The sequence below is a fragment of the Strongylocentrotus purpuratus genome, unplaced genomic scaffold, assembly GCF_000002235.5.
Source record: "Strongylocentrotus purpuratus isolate Spur 01 unplaced genomic scaffold, Spur_5.0 spur5_scaffold_5, whole genome shotgun sequence".
Lineage (NCBI taxonomy): Eukaryota > Metazoa > Echinodermata > Echinoidea > Camarodonta > Strongylocentrotidae > Strongylocentrotus > Strongylocentrotus purpuratus.
In genome coordinates this window covers 31,112,683-31,131,720 of record NW_022145611.1, presented here as the reverse complement: position 1 = coordinate 31,131,720, position 19,038 = coordinate 31,112,683, and the positions used below count along the sequence as shown (strand labels likewise).

General features: G+C 37.6%; 1 protein-coding gene across 1 annotated transcript in view; it reads right to left on the bottom strand.

Annotated features, from left to right (window-relative positions):
• Positions 1-756: 756 nt before the first annotated feature.
• Positions 757-19,038, bottom strand: part of LOC105446450 (paired box protein Pax-1-like) — a 40,604-nt gene continuing 22,322 nt past the window's right edge. The window contains exons 2-4 of the mRNA XM_030999168.1: positions 6,752-6,912; positions 2,722-3,005; positions 757-1,696 (exon numbers count right to left, since the gene is read on the bottom strand). Of these exons, the coding sequence (XP_030855028.1) occupies positions 1,630-1,696; positions 2,722-3,005; positions 6,752-6,912 (512 nt within the window). The 3' untranslated portion in view covers positions 757-1,629. The remainder of the gene's footprint in view (positions 1,697-2,721; positions 3,006-6,751; positions 6,913-19,038) is intronic.

Genomic DNA, 19,038 nt, shown 5'->3' with positions numbered 1-19,038 from the left:
GCTAAGGCTAGGTGCATGGCTATCAACGATAGGAAGTATTAATGCACAATTTTTAAAAACTAACATCGTTGTCACTTGGTATTCTAAAATTAGATCAAGCAGCACAGTTCAATGTGAAATAATGCGCAGAACAAACATACAAATCATCAACATATAATAATAACATTGCACTTTGTTTGAATCTTAATTTAAACATATTCATCATCCCGCATTCAAGCCGTCAAGTCTAAATGGATATCAAAATGTAGAGGCTGAGTCTTGCCTTCTCGTAAACGACATTAACAAACACAAACTTTTGTTATTTACAATCTCCAATAATCCTCAGTTTCACTAAATAACTATATTATCCTGTTAACAATTTCATTGATTTCTCTCTGAACTGTAATTGTTGGATTCTGTAATGATATCCTCTTCTTCTATTATCATCTAGGTGAAAATCTTAACAAATCTACTATCACAAATGACGTCAATACTTTAGCTCAACTCCTGTTGTGACGTCACTCCTACCAATTAGAAGAAAAAAAACAGTTCGGTAAAATTCTACCCAATATTGGATAAAAAGAAAAATGCATGTTTGTTGGGTAAAGTTTTACACAATACCGGGTAAGATGTGCCCTAAATTGCATAACATTTCCCTAAAATTGGGTACATTTTGCAAACAAAACATGCATGTTACCCTTTGACCCAATATTGGGTAAATTTAAGTATTAAAAAAAAATTATACCATCACACTTTAGGTCATAATCACTGGATAAGTTATTTTAATATTGAGATCCATTATTTCAGAATAATAAACATCGATAACAGTTTGATAAGTTCTGGAATAAAGGAAAACAAAAGAAACATTCCAACACAGAATTTGAAGAATTCATTTGAATTTTTGGTACACTACTCAAAGAAGACTGTCTTAGAAAACAAACTAACAAAGCAGTAGGTCACATGATACTGAGTGAGTTGTAAAACAATTATACACATAACGCTAACTCATATCTCAGTCACAGGAAGCATAAACAACATTTCCTTGGTAGGGTTTCGTTGAGATGCAAATGGAGTGCACATGACGTCATCTGTACGATATTCGACTTGTTCTTTCACTAGCCTTTGGCAAAGGGAATTCCATGTTCTTTGTATTATTAAATCATCTGGATATTCATTCGACTTTTAGCTCATTTTAAACAAGATCACTTATCACAAACTACTATCACACTGATTCGATCACCATCGTGCATTAAATTATGTTGATAAAGTTTGAAGGATGCTGCTCCTCCGATCAACTGTAGACAACTCCTGTCGCTTTGTGTAGGCCTATATACAACGTAAGAAGTTTGATAGAGTTGATCAGTCTCTTCAAAAGTGTCACCGTTCTTCTGTAATATCTGCATAAATCCAAAAATATTCCTGACCGTTGTTCGAACATTTCCATTGTCACTTGTCCACATTTCCCCCAATCGTATAATCGCTATGAAGCTTGTGAAAATATCCAAAATGCACCACGTCCTCGGTTATTGGTCAATCCGATAAACCCGAGTTCAAATACAAATCGATATCTGTTGCGCGATCGGTATTGAACCATTGAACCAATGAGGGGGCGTTACGGCTATCACGTGATCATCATATAATGAGGTCATCTTATCTCATGTCTGTGCGACCCTGAGGAGTTCCATTGCTGAATTGCATTGCTTGTTCATCTCCGCACCTGTAAGGATCAACGAAAGAAACCAATCGAACATCAATCAAATGAAAATTAACAATCCGTGAACAATGTTAAAGCCCCTCTAAAGTGTAGGGAGCCCCAACAATTCGATGGCAACATTTCACTTTAATTGTATCATAAGGTGAAAGAGAATGTCATTTACGACACATTTCTGCAAGCATTTTCAAAACATACGTGTTTGAAGTCGAATATTGATGAAATAATACAAAATTTAGGTTTCCTGCGTACGACAGAAAACCCAAGTTATGTATTCTTTTGTTGATATTTGTCTTCAAACTTTTTTTTTTTTTTGGGGGGGGGGAATCTTTGCAGAAATGTGTCTTAAATGACATCCCCTTCACATTATGATACAATTTAAGCCAAGTTTTGCCATCAAATTTTGGCGAATTCACGACACTCCCAACACTTTAGAGGGGACTCAAAGAAAATTATATTGCACTGACGTGTATGAGCCACTTATCAATTAAATAGAGGCCTACTCTATAATTTCATTGTAATATTCAATATAAGGGCCTGATTATTAATCGACATGTTTTGTATGATGTATTTTCATGTTTACATATTATTTGTAAACGGAAATGTTTTTAAATAATTTGAATTCATTTGCTTTGCATAGTTTTCCTAATCACTTTGTAACTGAGTATCACACTTGGGATATACAATGTAGATAGGAAATGATAACTTTCGATATTTTGCACTCCATCTACAATAAAACACAAATTTTCAACAACATGCAGATATGCAGATATTTGCTGCCTATACTATCTTTTATTCGAGAGTAAAAGTAATATTGTTTATATCTCTTTGAAAAGAGAAAATGTTTTAGTTTTGTTACAATTGTGGCTTGAAATGAATGTGCTATGTACATAATTGTTTTATTACCACAATTCGTATTACCAGTTCATTGGAAAAACGAAATTGTGTGTAACGTTATAATCTAACATGATATTAACATCAATGCGAACTAATCATGAACATAAAGCAGAGTAAAGAAACAGGAAACCCACTTAACTATGGAGCCGTTACACGACGACCCAGTGGGCATCATGGCGGTTTTCCCGTAGCCGAATGGTGATGGCCGGAGCACGTTCGAACCATCCAACACACTAACAGCATCTCCGCTACAGCTCATGGCGGTGTTGGGCGTGGCCGACCAGAGATGGTGGTGTGACAGCCCGCTTGGCATGGCGGTGGTGCCGTAGGTGGGTACGTAGCCCGGTGTCGGGTGGGCGGGGTAGGCAGTTAAGGAGGGCGTGGTCACTACGAAGTTACTCATCGATGCTGTTTGGTCCTGTGGATGAAGCAAAGGAATGAAGGTAAAAATTGCATATAACGACGAAGAAGGGAGGTATATTATTATAGATGTTAAAACTAAGCATCACTTGTACATGTATAGTATTGTCAAAGTTATTGTCATTATTTTTGTAATCAGAAATATTTTAAAGCGATGTGCCAAAAATCGTCAACCAAATGTAGCAAATTTCGCATCTTTATTATTTTGATAATGTTTACCAAAAAAAATATCGTTGCTGTTTGACAAGGATACAGTTAAAAAGGAACTTGAAAAAAAAAATCATGATCAACACGTATTGCGTATTTGTTTTATTTAGATACAGTACGCGTTCTGGACAAAATATGTTTAAACGTGAGAATATCAAAGTTACATGTACATACAAATATCTCATGACAAGTCAATTCCTTCCATTTGTGTTCAAATCAACAAAATTACAGGAAACATTTAAAACAATTGTTTTTTTTTCTTTTATATATTATGATATGCTTGCTATTTGAAATTGGGTATATTTTCTACTGTTGAAATATAGCATAAAAGAAACCATACACATCTAAAACTGAATAACTGTCACACGGCCAGGTTCCAAACCCTTGTCTTTTACATTTTTGAGCCCTTTGTTTATGATTCTTGTAAACAGGATTATTTTTTCATAAAATATTTAGATGAATTAACGTTCTTTGTTTGCTAAAGCGTTGCTCAGTACATGTATCTCATGCCATCATATTGATGAGAGAGATTTTGAAACCCATTATCGCCAAACCTTTCATTCTTTCAAGATACATTGTCCTTATACATTTACATACAATCATGTCAATATTCTGTTATGATGTTTGCTACTGCCATTCCAAACAGATGCCGTGAATGGTATCAGTTTTCAACGCTTCTAAATGAAAAAGCTTTTATCAAAAATACCATTCATGATAAGATATCGAGTTTCTAACTCAGCACGCGGTTATGATTTAGCCGATCAAGGTCAGATACTAATGTAAGATTCTCTGGTAAAACAAAGCATATCTTGATCAATCCGACATGGAATCTTTGCAGGGGTTGCATGGGGGTAGGAGGGTATCTCGCCACCGCCACTCCCGGAGGCCCAACCGGCTCCATCCCCGAGAGGAACTCCATGCGGGTGCTCAAAGACTCCTCTTCTGCCTACGCCTTCACCCCTCCCCAAGTGTTGAAAGTTTGGCCTTCTCACCCCTGTCATCGACTGATTTTCACCTTTCTTATGTTAGAGATTAGAATTATAGAACTCCTCTTGAAACACATTCTCAAATAAAGCCAAGTTTTTGAGATTTAATGCTCTCCTCAAGTAGCAACAGACGATTCTGTTTCCGTGATGATACTGAAAGGCCTACATAGTAAGCTTTCCTTTTTACCCCAGTGCGCCCCAATCTCGCCTTTTGTGACGCCAAGAGCGATCGCTTCAAGAGATTCCCCTCCGCACAAAACGAGAGAGCACTGAAAGGCTCAAAATACCAATATTGACTCTTTCGCTAAAAGGGCGTTGCCCGGGGGCTTAACTCCCTGATCGAGGGGTTTTAAATCCAGGCGATTTGCACCCTTTCTTTCGTTCCTAATACGTATCAAATGAAGATGAGGATTTTATTGGGGTGTATAGTTTGCGTTTCATCTATGCCCTAGCACCATCTGGATAGCTAAGGGTCTCTCCCCCGGGGCAAACAAGTGAAACGGCGATGTACCTATCGCTTTCGTGCTTGTCTTACCTAATTCTTTTATATCAATTTCAATAACCCCGTTTTTTAATCTCATTTCTACCCCATTTTTGTCTCCTCATGCACTACTTTATTCGTATTTATCTTTGTAAGGCAAATACATGAGGGACTCGCTAAAATGTTGTGGGTTTTTAATTCCATCTGACGAGGGTTTAAATGGTATGATGTTCCCTAAAACATAAAAGGTTTCATTAATAAGTGGTACTGGGTGCAATTTAACAATTTAACCCGATGACTGATTAATGATTGCACATAGAATTATGTGTTTTCGCAATGTTATTACCATTTGGTTAAATGTGATCATCTTTATCATGTAGAGTAGGGAAATTTAAGTGTTGTTTAAGGCTTTGAAAGATATTCGACGTTCCCATCCTATTCGTAAACTTTTAATGTACTATTGTTACATTCAGAATAGATATCTTGTGCGATTATATTATTAATATCAAAGTTTATCATACAAAATTAGTAAAAATAATTGTTTTTATTTTATATTCATTCATGTAATAGACATAAATACTATATTTGTATTCAAATATTCATATCTAAATATTGATATGACAACGCTTTTAATAGCAAAGTATTTCATTATGCTCAAAACAGAGAAATTCTGATCTGATTAGTTACAACCTACTTTTTCGTCATTAAAAAAAAAATCGTGAATCAATCCTGATCAATATGAAGCAAATTAGACAGCTTCATGAAAAGGGTTTGTTATCTGCATTTCAGTACATGTATTTCAGTACAGTTTTTTAGTACATGTATTTCTGTGTATCCTGAGTGCATGCTTGCTTTTTTAAAGACGTAATGGGAGGAAACTGCAAAATGACCTATACAAGCTTCATTTTCAAATAATGTTGATAGTGATTCCGATGCACCCGAATTTTACCACTATATTGGCTTGCCTTTCAGAAGGTTTCGTCAACACTACTATCACAAATTGAATTTAAAGTTGGGGTTCTAATATATGGCTTTTAGCAAAAACTGGATTTAAGTTAGATATTTCAAGCTTTGGCATTTATTCATAACAAAATATTAATTCATATCTTTATCAAATGTATGTAATATTTATCGGTTGGCGATTTCATATATGAAGGGAAAGTTATGGAAATAGTGTGCCAAGCTTCATTTGTTTTCTCCTTCTTTATCTTTTCAAGCATATGTAAAATTAATATTAGAATATATGCATTCTTTACAGGTGCCATTTAACCCTTTTCGTTTTAATAATTTCTTATCATCATTAATATTACCATCATTATCAATTACTCTAAATGAACAACAATATGCTTGAAGCTTTATGTATCATCTAGTATTCCAAAATGTGCACAATTTCACCACTTTCAAATTCACCTGAAAAAGTAAAAAGCACCTTTAAAGGTTTATGGCTGATTTTACTCCCACGCCAATCTCAACTTCTTGGTGAGTGAATTGTGACTACCCGAATGAACTCAGTTCAATGCCCCGAGAACGAGAAAAGAAACGACCAAAATAAAGTTGACGATGTAATTATTGTCTGTTCTTCGGTACCATTGCTTGTTTATGAATTGTTATTGCAGCTCGTATGTCCGGTATGTTCTGAGTCTTTTCGATATTCTTTTTGTGAACTTGATTGGATTAAAAGAAAGCGAAATTAAATAGAATACTGCCTATATAACTTTGATATAGAATCGGGGTGACTCTTTAATAAATAACATTTCATTCATCTTCATCGCTATATAGTCAGGCCTATGTGATATTTATTTCACTTCCATTGATGAAAATATTTACACCTTTTCGTTGTTGTTGTTATTTATCAATAATAACAAATCTTTAATCAATGTATTCCTTTATATCTTTAAATTGGATATGAGATTATCTTAAACGAATGAAACATTGGAATAAGCAACTCCATAACAATGTCCGGGTAGTATATTCTTTAAAAATGTAGACTCCGTTGTTTGGCGGTGGGCTTATTTCAATTATAGTTTACATTCCCATTTTTGAATCATGGTATTTCCACCTGATACATACCTTTCCTTCTAGATGAATATCAGCCGAACCGACGCTACATGTCACGTGATTCTTGATACCGTTAGCCTGCCGCCTATAGTCAGCGAGGGACATTTGATGAGCTGTGTGAGCTAGAGCAGTGTTCTCAGCTCCTGTTGTTGTGTACAGGCCCGTCGGGAACCCTACGGAGAGACAGAGAAGGGGGAGGTGAGAGAAAGCAGGAAAAGAGTCATTAGGACAAGCAATTAGAAAGCGGACATTTAACAGCTCATTCCAACTTAGATTTCTTTGCCTGGGGCTAAGGAACACGTGGATTTAGGTACACACATATATAAACAAGTTGAGTTGAGAGAGCAGCGCTAGCTAGCTAGCCTGGCTTCTCGTCTTGTACGCGGGGTTTGGAAAGCAGAGGAGATGGAGATCGGTTTTAGTGGTTTGTCACTCATGGGGGAGCGGGAAAGGTGTTATCCTGAACGCGACACACTTCAGGACTTAGCAAAACAGATAAATAAAAACACTACGGGATAAGATCTCCGTTGAAATACAACTCAATGTTCTAATGAGACACGACCTCACCTAATCATATTTGACCCAGTTTAATCCGAAGTAGTCATTCGGACAACAACTGTTGTCTTTATTATGATTATTAAGATAAGTAAGGCTATCTAATGTCGATGATCTCTTCTTGAACCTGTGGGAGGAAATTTATCTTTATCTGACATTTTTTCTGGTGTCTTATTCGTCACTCTTGCTGATTAAAGAATCGGAATGAAGATTGTCAACATCGACTACACGCCCGTTTCCGTCTGATGAGATTGCACCAAAATGAGTCAGTGATCTCCGGCATCTAATTTCGGCATTAATGCTGATTGAATTGTGACTTATTTGTCTTCCTCCTTTTCTCGCTCCAATACCCTATTGCCCTACAGCTCAAATTGAGCCTATATATCATGTACATACGATCCGCTGAGAAAAAGATGATTTAAATGGTCACCATAACAAGGCTGTTTAAGTTTACAAAACGACCACGAACTTCTCTTTAAAATAATTAAAAACAGACGCCAAATAGGCCAAAGGGTGCCTTTAATTAAAAGCGCTTTTTGCTCCTTATAAAGAGTAATGACAATCATTTAAACATCAACAAACTAAATGTCGATGTAAAATAAAATTCAATTTTGTGCCAGTAGAAGGGGGTAAGGGTACATATTGTGGCCATCTCTCATTACACTGTTCGACTTTCCTGACACCGCTCCACGTTTTAGTTTAGACAGAGCGAAGAAACAAATTGTCATACACTCGCACAATTCAGGCTCAATTGGCGCAGTTTATTTGTAAATTCTCGTCACCCCTCCCCTGCAAAGTTGTCATCGTTGCTCAAAGAAAGATAGGGAAGAAAGAGGAAGGTATGGAGACACTGACAAAGATGGGTTAATGACAGATCGACAGAGCTCTTGACTGCTAAACGTTGGATGATTTGCCAAACACGGCCACTGGCTGTGGTGAACCGTGTCACCAACAAGAACTAAAGATGTAGGGGGCCTTCGTATTTCCGTTAGAGTGATGCGCATCGCGAAGACACCACACGATGCAACACCTTACTTCGGTTTCTCCTTTTCGGTTACACATGTATTATCACTCTATCATTTCGGATAAGAATTGTGGAAATGTAAGGATAAGTTAAAATAAAGATCGAATGGCCTTAAAGCCCATATGATTTATGTCAACATCAAGATCCAGGAATTTCCACAGCAAAGTAAATTCCGTTTATTCAATGATTATTGTGTGCAATGTTTCGACATTTTGAGGAAATATATTCAAATGTAATGAATTGTTTCTATCTGCCCTCTTCAGCAAACGTAGGCCTAATTACACAAGCTTTTACATATACCACACATTTTGTTGGTTTAAATCAGATTGAAATTGCCGTATTCTATATCAAGGATCCACAAAGTACAAACAAGATGGTTACCTCGGTGACGCTAAAACTGTTGACAAAGAGATGAGTGATGTCGGTGTTTATTAAATTGCCATGCACAATCTACATTGGTCATGTTGTTAGGCCTACATCTGTCAAAGACCCAAATGATATAAGCAAACCGAAATCTTCGGACAAGAGAATGGAGGCTGAACAGAATTGCCCGGATTCCTTCTATAGGTAAAGATCATGAGATGGAAGTTCATGGGATGAAGCTAGCGGATGCAACTGTGTCTTTGTTCTACGGAAGACGGGTTCATAGAGAGGTATACCCCGTTCCCCTACGACACCACAAGTGTTAATGTTAGTAACTTCCTCTCTCTACACGGGGCTGTCATGGTCCCCTATGTCATTCATGCTTCACTCTCGCTCCGTCACCACTCTGCATTTCTGGTTCCGCGAACTGAACAGTTCTCCTTACCCGAGGAGGATGTGTCGTTAGTCAGTGGTGTAGCTATAGGGGGCACGGGGTGCACAGAGGGGCACTTGCCCCAATCGAAAAATGAAGAAAGAAATAAGAACGGAAAGAATTTTAAAAGAGAGAGGGAAAAAAGGAAAGAAAAACTGAAACGGGAACAAGAAGAGAATAAAAGACGATAGGACCCCTCCCACACACACTTCTTCCATAGCACACCATTCTCGGAGTGAGACCGATGTCCCCCTCTTATGACTGGGCTCACGATACGCCACTGTTGTTAGTCATGATATCCCCTTCCCCGTCCGATCAAGGTTATAGCTTTGCCTTTGATATGCATGGTTTGATCAAGGTGCGTTCATGAATGAGAGGCAGTCAATGAAAAACGAAGCTACAACTTGACTTACCGACAGGGGTGACAAGAGAAAAAAAAACCTTCCTTCATATTTTAATAATTGTCGAGATATACATGTTTTTATGCTCCACTATTTTATAGTTTCTTTCAGACTCCAGTCTCTTTAACACATTCCTACCAAATTGTCTGCATACATCAGCATCACCATCATCATCTCTCTTTCTTTCTTTTGAATTATGATTATAATTATGTTTATAAAAGGCTAAATAATGAAAATTACCTACAAGTAAATCATTTCTCTTTATCGATTATTGTAAATACTGACACTTTACCACAAAAGCATATGCAATGATCAATACTATGAAATTATTTTGTATATCTAGTAATATATGGATACAAAAAATTCCCTAAAATTATTTGCTTTGTTGGTTTCATCAAACTGCGCTCCAAAAGAACGTATAGGTACGATAAATATCTATGAATACAATGAAGAATTAAATGGGTCTTTACTCATTCTTACCAAATCCCCTGGCACTCATTCAGGAAATGTTAGCCTACGGTTTACATGCAAATGAAAGTACCTTAATCACCACCAAATCCTTATTCCTTCTGAGGTTGTAAACAAAACGAGACAACTTGATCATGACTGTGTCAGACTTGGGACGGTTGATTAGAATCTCAACAGCAGCTAATGAATAACATTCCTTCTCGTCGCAGTGAGAATTAAGTCATATCAAAAGTACAATGAACACAAGAAAGAAAGACGCCGATTCACGTCGATACCTGTGACGCGAACCAGCGACAGGTGCCCCCTGAAGTAAAGGTGTCTAGATTGGGCGCAACCAAAGTAAGGTTCATATCCGAGTTTAAAGATGAATCCCCAAACTTAGACAGGGTTTGAGAGTAAATTATCTCATCTAAACTGTTATATTATCTAGAGGAATTACATTACTTCTATACAATTTTATCTAATATTCTGAATCTTTCAGCTTGGTACTAATGACCGTGTTCGTTATAAACGTGCAAATCTAGAATTAAATTATTTTCATGAGTGTTTTACTTGTTCAATGTGATTATGAAATAAATAGCTGTTATATGTTACGCTGGTATTATTTTGTCAATATGTAAATATAGATACAAAATCGGAAACTATCTGTTTCTGATGAAGCCCTTTTCAAGATCTTTCAGGTAAATCTACCAATGTTTCGGTTTTTAATATTACGAAATGTTTTTACGTTTGGCTATTCTCTTTAACTTGATCATACAATTGTATACCCTTCTATTCAAACATGGTCATGATGGTCATTGAACCGTCTATACGTGTTTTTCAATCCACAGGATCCCCCCCCCCCCCTTCTAGACGGACGTCATAATAAGAGTCACGCGGATTGGGATTTGATTCAAGACACTTAAGTAGTCACTTATTTCGTCGAAGAAGTGTTTTCTTTTTCTATTTCCGGGAAAAAATAATATGCATCGCATATAATTTTACGTGAGAAGTACTCAAATATAATTTGAAGCTTCATTCGTAAAATGAAAAGTCCTTTTTCATTTATATGATGTTTTTTTTTCTCTCTTTACTTTTATAAAATGTTAAATATTTATATTAAACAAAGATTATTTAGAACCTAAGATAGCATATCAAATGTGAATTTCAAGTACGGTCTTTACATAATCAGTACAACTAGGTTGCATGCATTGAAATCAAATGAGGTGATTTTAACAAGTCTAACAGGAGCAATGAAAAGGGAATTCCTGTGTTAACTCATATACATGTATTTTGATTATTACGGGCTGTTCTATTTTTTTCTTCTTCTTTTTCTTCTTCTGCGTTTTCAAAGGGCGAATCGATGCTTTTTGAGAATAAAAGGCCTGAAAGATAGGCGTCTAAAACAAATCCTGACGCAAAATGTAGGCTAATGCCCGCTTTTAAATACGTCCGATGTAAAAGGGGGCTTTCCTTTCTTTCTTTCTTTCCTTCTTCCTGTCAACTGTTATAGTGTGACTGTTGTTTTTCTGATATTGATTTTGGATCCTGTGATGGTTCGTGGTATTCATGGGGTCTAACTCCCACCATATGGAGTGCTTGACTTGCTTGGTTTTGATAAATCGGTCAGCAATATGTTACATCTCCCTCCGGGTGAGATGAGGTATCCTTCCATACCACGAATCGCTCGTCCGTCCGTGACCATCCATACAATCCTCGCACGCTCTCACACCAACTCTAAAGCCCTTCCTTTAAATTTATTACACCTAATTATCAAAACGTCAGTAAATATTGATCCATTATTAAAGGCCAATTTGTGGCTTTTTGTGTAAGTTTTGACTTATTGGAGACCGGTAATTATACTTGCATTAGGCCACGTGTGTGCGCGCGCGCTCCGTTATGCGCTCTAAGCGGAGAAACCCGATCGCTACGACAGGAAACACATCTCATGCTGTTTACTCTCAGTCATCTTTCGCACATAGCCCACGTCATCTTCATGAAGAGAAATAACATTTGGAAACACAATCGAGCAAGGAGGGAGACGAATGGAACTCTAGCACCCTCCAATAGGAAGAAAAGGGGGCGATATTGATAAGAAACCTCACAGAGGAGACAAGGGACCCCTCTCTTAACCCTCTCCACGGAGACTGAGGCCGCCAGCGGGACGGCGGGAAATGGAACAGCAAAACCCAAAAGTCCTCAGGCCTGCATCCATTGTTACAATACATGCAAATCATAGAACTCATGTCCCTAGGGTAATTGCTATACAGCATATTGTATCGAGTAAACAGGGGGTCTTTGGTTGCCTGTTTCCAAGCACTGAACGACACAGTGGCTTGTCCCTGTCCCATTAGTCCACTCTTGCTCCCCCTCTCCTCTCACCCACTCATGTGATCAACCAACCGAACCTGCTTCACTCGCTCGATGCCAGCTAATAGCAAATCTTACATTTTCTTCAACCCTCCTTTCAAATCTAATGAATATTTGATTGGATATTTTGGCGTATCGTTGGTAAAAGAGACCCTCTTTTTAGTTCTGAATGCCTCGTCAGAATCCGACTGTCCCTTTCAACAACTCTTCAAAGGCCTAATGACAATCCAATTGCCGTCTCGCTAATGTTCCACGGACTATATTAAACTTTCCCCCTCTCCTTCTTCTTACGCTACAATCTCCGAGTTGTTTTCCAACTCTGTCATATCAAAGAAAGTTACTGTGAAATATATTTCTCTTTTAAAAAAACACCCTTGTCTATGTGTCTAATTCTCTTTTGACTACTTGCACCAGATTCACAGTACCATCGAGAGCAAATAAAACTGTAACGACTCCGCTGAAGTTCACTTGGAAAGTGGCAAGTTTCTCCCAAGCATAACATGTAAAGAGTTTGTTTCTACGCCCAGTAAGGTTTGTCTCCCGTGGGGTCAAATAAAGGGGGGGGGGGGGGGGGGTTTCCAAAGTCAGAAAAAAATATACAAGTAGATGAGATGAGGGAAAAACTAATCAGGTAGTGAGTTGCATCATGGGACTCAGTGGAGTATAGAGCGTCACAAACACTGCTGTTTGTAGTGAGCAGCTAACGTTTCCAGCTCATCTGAAACCACATCGATTAGCCAAAGTGTGAACGTCATTGAATCGGCCTCGCTGGGCTTCAAATCGATGAGTTTTATTGCCGCTAATGTGTAATCACATTCCCATCTAAATTCCACTTTTCGAAACAAGAAAAAAAAAAGTGTTGGATGAGGGAGAGAGTGTATGCGAAGAGGTTCGCCCTCTCTTCGCCAAAAGGAATCTAATTCATGGACGAAGTAAAGAGTGCGTGCGTACAAGCAATGGATACGCACGCGTCGTCAGTCTAGCGTAGCGGAACCGTCCCCTGCCATCCATCCATCAAGCCCACCCCGCCACTCAGCCGTAACATGCATCCTCCGATCTCGTTCAACTTTCGCTATAGCTCCAGCGAGCATCGGCGGCGGAACAAGCCAGCCTCTCCACCCAACACTATCGTGTATCAATTCATGTCGCGACCAAGACGTGATGTTCGCCCGGTCTGCCATTTTCTCTGATTTATGATCGCAAATAACCATTGGCATCGCTTCGACTCAATTATTGATTTTACGCGCATTCAACGGGTGTAGAGTGACGCCCCAAGATCCCATTAACTCACGTCTCTTCCCTTTTGAATCTTCTTTCCTCGACCCTGATAAGAAACTACTTCACTTTCTTCAGTAAGGGACACCGAAAAAGTCTCGACCAAGCAGTCAATTGTAACGATTTACAGTGGACCGGTGCCGCAATGCATCCCACTGCACTTTTCTTAAACTTCTTTCTAAGTCCGTGTCCTGTCCTTTCTCCAGGTACCCCCACCCCCTTCTCACACACACTCTCTCTCTATCCCTCTTTCTTTCTTTCTCTCTCCCTCCCTTTCTCCCCCCTCTCTCTCTCTCTATATATTGCAATCTTTATCCTCTCGTTCCTTCCCTCCCACTCCTCACATACACTGTCTAACATTTCTCCCCCATACCCAACATCACCTCTCATGAAATATGTCTCCATAATGCACCCCAAGACAACAATACTTTTCTATCTATCCCCCTCTTTAGAAAATAAGAATTAAATTATTGTTGACAAATGAGTAAAAGATGAGAACTATTTCATTCTTGTTTTTGTTTTTTTAAACTAGACTGATTTAAAGTTGTACAATCTTATAAATTAAATGTATTTAGAATAGAAATTATATTTTGTTTTTCAAAAGGCTTGTATCGTTTCTAACATTTCCTTGATTGAGTTGATAGATAACAACAATAACTGATATCAAATTTATTTTCTTTCCGACTTGTCCAAAGTGGAGTAGAAATAAAAATTTGATTCACATAGTTTGTTCACTCTTTCAATATTGTGGTTTTTTGTTTACTATTTTGTTTAATAGTCATTAATTTTGTATAAATTGTGTTTCTGTAAAGAATAAACATCAACGATTCTTCTCGATCGGTATCACAATGTTTAATACTACTTTTTAAAGTTTGACATCAATCGCTCTCCTCTTTTCCATTTCTAAGAGTTGTGTTTACGTAGATGAAATGAAATAGAAAATCCATAATTATTAGTTGAAACAGCAAACGAAATCATTGAACACAGTGCCGTTTAACGAATACATTTCTATATTGGCATAATTTGTGTCACTGTTATAATTTGTTACAATTCTCCCTAATTACATCAAAAATGTTTGGGATACTGTTTGGCAAGCTTTAACAACTCTCTTTCCATCTAATCTCTTTTTTCAGTCACATCAGTAAGTAATTTGTTATCATTTCAATAGAATTTGTTAAATTTTATAAGACGACAGGAAACTATATTTCACCACTTTTGAAATTACACAGTTCACTAAATAAAAAAAACTGAAATGCTTCTGAGTTATTTCAATCGTTGGAAGTAAAGGAAGACGACGTGAAGCACGATGAAATGGTCACCCCACCTGATTTATTTTAAATGGAGCCTGTATTTCAAAGCATCCTTCATCAAAATTAATTTCGTGTCCTCATATCATCACAAATCAATAGGTAGAAAAATCCACTATGACGGATTGTAATAATCCCAGAGAGGCACCGTTTTGATTACTAGACATTAACTCGCAGCTTCTTGTCTTGTCTTCGGAGGAGATTCATTTCAGGCCTCGCTGCGTATCTGTCCATCGTGATTTCAGTCGGAATGTTTCATCCACCCATACCGTGCTTTCTTTACGACATGATTGTCTGAAGTAAGCAACCCACACCGAAACCTCACCAAAATCACGTGTCGATAACTCGATCCTAGCCGTTAATTTCAGTCTCGGGGATAAAGCAGATAGACGATGATACGCGTTCGCTCGTGGGCTCATAATTCAAACTACGAAGCGATCTATCGGCATCGCTTCTCTTATATAGACTACAAGCTGTGCTGTCACTTTTTTTTCCTACGGTGGGAAATTTATTGGCGGGAATCGCAATCATGCGGCTAGTGGTGGAGATGAACAGACGGTAAGAAGCAAACGAAGGAAGACTCTGTTTTTCAAACATTAGCATTCACCGTCAAAAGGAGGGAAACACAATAGGTTAACAGAACAAGAGCAACATCGTGTGTACCTGCTTCATGATTTAATTTTCTAACTTTAACTTCATGGACAACTCTTCCGATTATTCTTATAGTGTAGACAAGGTAAACGAAATGGAAAAGGAAGAGAAACGAAAGAAGGATTCAAAGAGACATCAGATGTTGTGATTCAAGGTCACATGAGATGACCCGGTGCAGTTCGCAGGCGATCTGAGCTCCAAGTAAGCAGATGATTATCAAAAGCCCAGCATCAGTATAAGAGGTCGTCATAGTGATCTCTCTTCTCCCATTCATCTTATTCAGGTTGGAGAGGAAGAAGTTCTCATTAGAAGTCACGAGAAAGCGAAGAAATCACTCCTCGGAACAAGGCCTTGTGGGGGTGTACGGGATAGGGATTTCAAGGGGTGGGGTATACTTGTAAAGATAATCGCCAAACAGTAAGGAACTTTATCTATAGTAAACCAATCTTTATTAAAGTGATTTGCTTTACTTATAACATCTCTATAAAGGGTTTAATCATCCCCTTTTCTATTAAAATGATCAATACCTGTAAATATTAATTTGGTGAAGCACGCCGTAAGAATGCACCCTACAATTCAGTTTCCCATTCTCTTGTTATTGTGTGCTGTACAAATTAATTAAAATGTTGATTTGGATAGTGATGATTTCAAATCGCATGTAGAACATGGCTCGAAACCCCTCTCAATCTCATGAAATACGGGCATCCTACGCCCTCCCACGCCCCGTTTCCCCCACCCGGTGACGGATAAATGGGCTGATGTCTTTCCCGCCTTCTTGTTTTGAGAATCCATCCGGTCGTCTGCTCGAAGTCCTCTCTTCGCTCTGACAATCACTCGATGGATGAATCGACGGGAATCGAGAGCAATGAATTCCTAGGAATGCATCCTGGCTAAAGAAACCTCATCGTCGATGCAGGAATCAAGAAAAGAAAACAGGGAGCAGCACAAACCTGTGATTGCTCAGAGCATGACCATGCTCAGAGGCACAGACACTTCTATGCCGAGAACTATAACAGGCTATATAAACGAAATGTTATGTTTGATGTATACCACTTAACTATGCAACTCAGTGTAAGGTTCAATTGAGGAGTGGTCCTGAATATTTCATCGGGTCTTTTCATTGCGGGTCACAGAATCTCAAATATATTAAAGTCCAATTCAGTTTTCGTAGACACCAAAACGATTATTATATAGGTTGCATTTCTTTTTCTTGTAAAATCAGGTGAATTGGGAAAAAGTAAACAATTTCCGGGAGCACACACAAACACCTATTTTTATTGCGAAAAATGAAAGTATGGAAAATAGCAACAACATAATACCCCCACACAAGGACTCTACTAACTTTAAATCCTTATTGATAGAAAGAGTGAAAGATACTTTGGGTCAGATAGAAATCCTTCGCGTTTTATTTATTCTTTTATTTTTCTCGAAATGTGCTCCCTTCTTACCCTCGTCAGTTGTAGACAGGTTGAAAAACTTTGGACGAGCTATATATCATCATAACCCGTCTGAGTGGCTGACCACACGACAACTATACAATATCGGATGTGTTCCTGGTAGCCTTTGGGACGTGTTAGCGTCGAGCAGTGGTCGCTAATGACCGGTCATTCATGGTCAAGTCTACTATGGCCGAACATGTCATCAAACCGTCGAGAAGAGAGAAACACCTCATAAATCCTCCTGGAATTTCAAGCAAATTATGATCCTAATTGACCGAGGAGAGATGTTGTCTCAATATAGCTCAGTCTAGCCATGTAGCGTATCGTCGCGACCGTTCCATCGTCTCGTTTCAATTAGTAAACTTTAAAGTCTTTGCTTTAAAAAAAAAGATGTTACAATTTAATGAGAAAACAAATATTGTTTTTGTTTTTGTTATTCAATATATATATATCTCCTAAATTAAAATGTCCATAGAGAGACCTAATAAGACTGGAAGTGAGCGTAACACACAAGTTATCTCAAACATTTGGGTTCTGCGTTATTTTGTAGTTATTGAATGTTTTGTTATCAATATCTAAAGAACCATGAAGTACATGGACATTAGATAAGAACCAATTGCAAAGAGAAACAAATAATTGGTACGAATTGAATTGATAGACGCCTTTATCGTCTTTAAAATGATGGAATACGTTTAATTAAAGAAAAGAACAGTAATCCTTTAATCTGTAATCAGCCATTTAGAAAACTCTAATCCAAACATTTCTCGACTGAAGTTGGCTGTAGCAGACGCCATCGGTGTGAGCTCACTTCCGCTGTGCATTATGGGAGGGGAAAGAACCACGTGAGGAGGCCAGTCCACCACTATAAAGTCACGGCTAACTAATGCCATCGACCACCTATAGCCGCAGGCGCTGTTGCCCGAAACCAGTCGCTCTAAACGACCCTTGAAATTAAACTTGACAGTTGGGCTAAGTTGTCTATTGAGATTACGGAATCAAAAAGAAGTGAGAGAACATAAATCAGCAATACTGATGTCATGACCTCTACACGAATTTTCTTCGGATAGTCTTTGCTTACAGTTTAAAATGTACAAGGTGCATCGTAAAGGAATTTAAGTTTCACTTTTGCATAATCAGATTTAGATCGATCTTCAGATATTTCGAAAAATGATATATATAGGCCATGATTCATACACACAGTTAAAGTGCAAGTCCACTCCAATTATTACTTACATTCAATAGAAGTAGAAAAATCAGACAAACCATCAAAAAAGGTTTTTAAAAAATCGGACAACTAATAAGAAAGTTCTGAAAAACTTCGAAAATCACAAGACAAATTGACAACTCACTTTTGTGTCTGTGACGTCATTGACTCACTATCCAATAATTGTTTCTTTATATTGATAAATAAATTTCCCGTTTCCCCCTAAGAAGCATAATTTCTCACACCAGCATCTAAGTTATATTGATAGTAGTATGGTTTTGTGTGGATGCACTAAATATAGAGTTATTTTGTTAAGTTAAATCATGAAAAATGTGAATTTTGACACACCATTTATACAAAAATCAATGATTATGAATACACAATATTCAAAAAATATTATCAATACTTAAAAGTTCATTAAAAAAAAATGTGAAATGTCATGCACGCAATATGAAAATCATATAACCTGGGCAAGGGCATGGGGAAATCAAGTTTTGGAGATAAAATATATAAAGCAATATGATAAATAGTTAGGCAATGACGTCACAAACTGACAACAAAATTGGCAATTTATGTAGTGATTTTCTTAGTTCTTTAGTTTGCATACTTTAAAAAAATGCATAACTTCCTTATTAGTTATCCGATTTTACTCAATTTTTTGTTGCTCTGTTTTTGGGGGTTTTTTTTTCTTCGCATCTATGAAAAGCAAGGTATTTTTGGAGTGGACTTAGCCTTTAAAGAAACAAGAGAGTTGAAAAAAATTAAAGTTCAACATTGACCTCATTTTCCCTCTTTCTCAAAGTTTGGGAGTGATCATACACATACAAGCT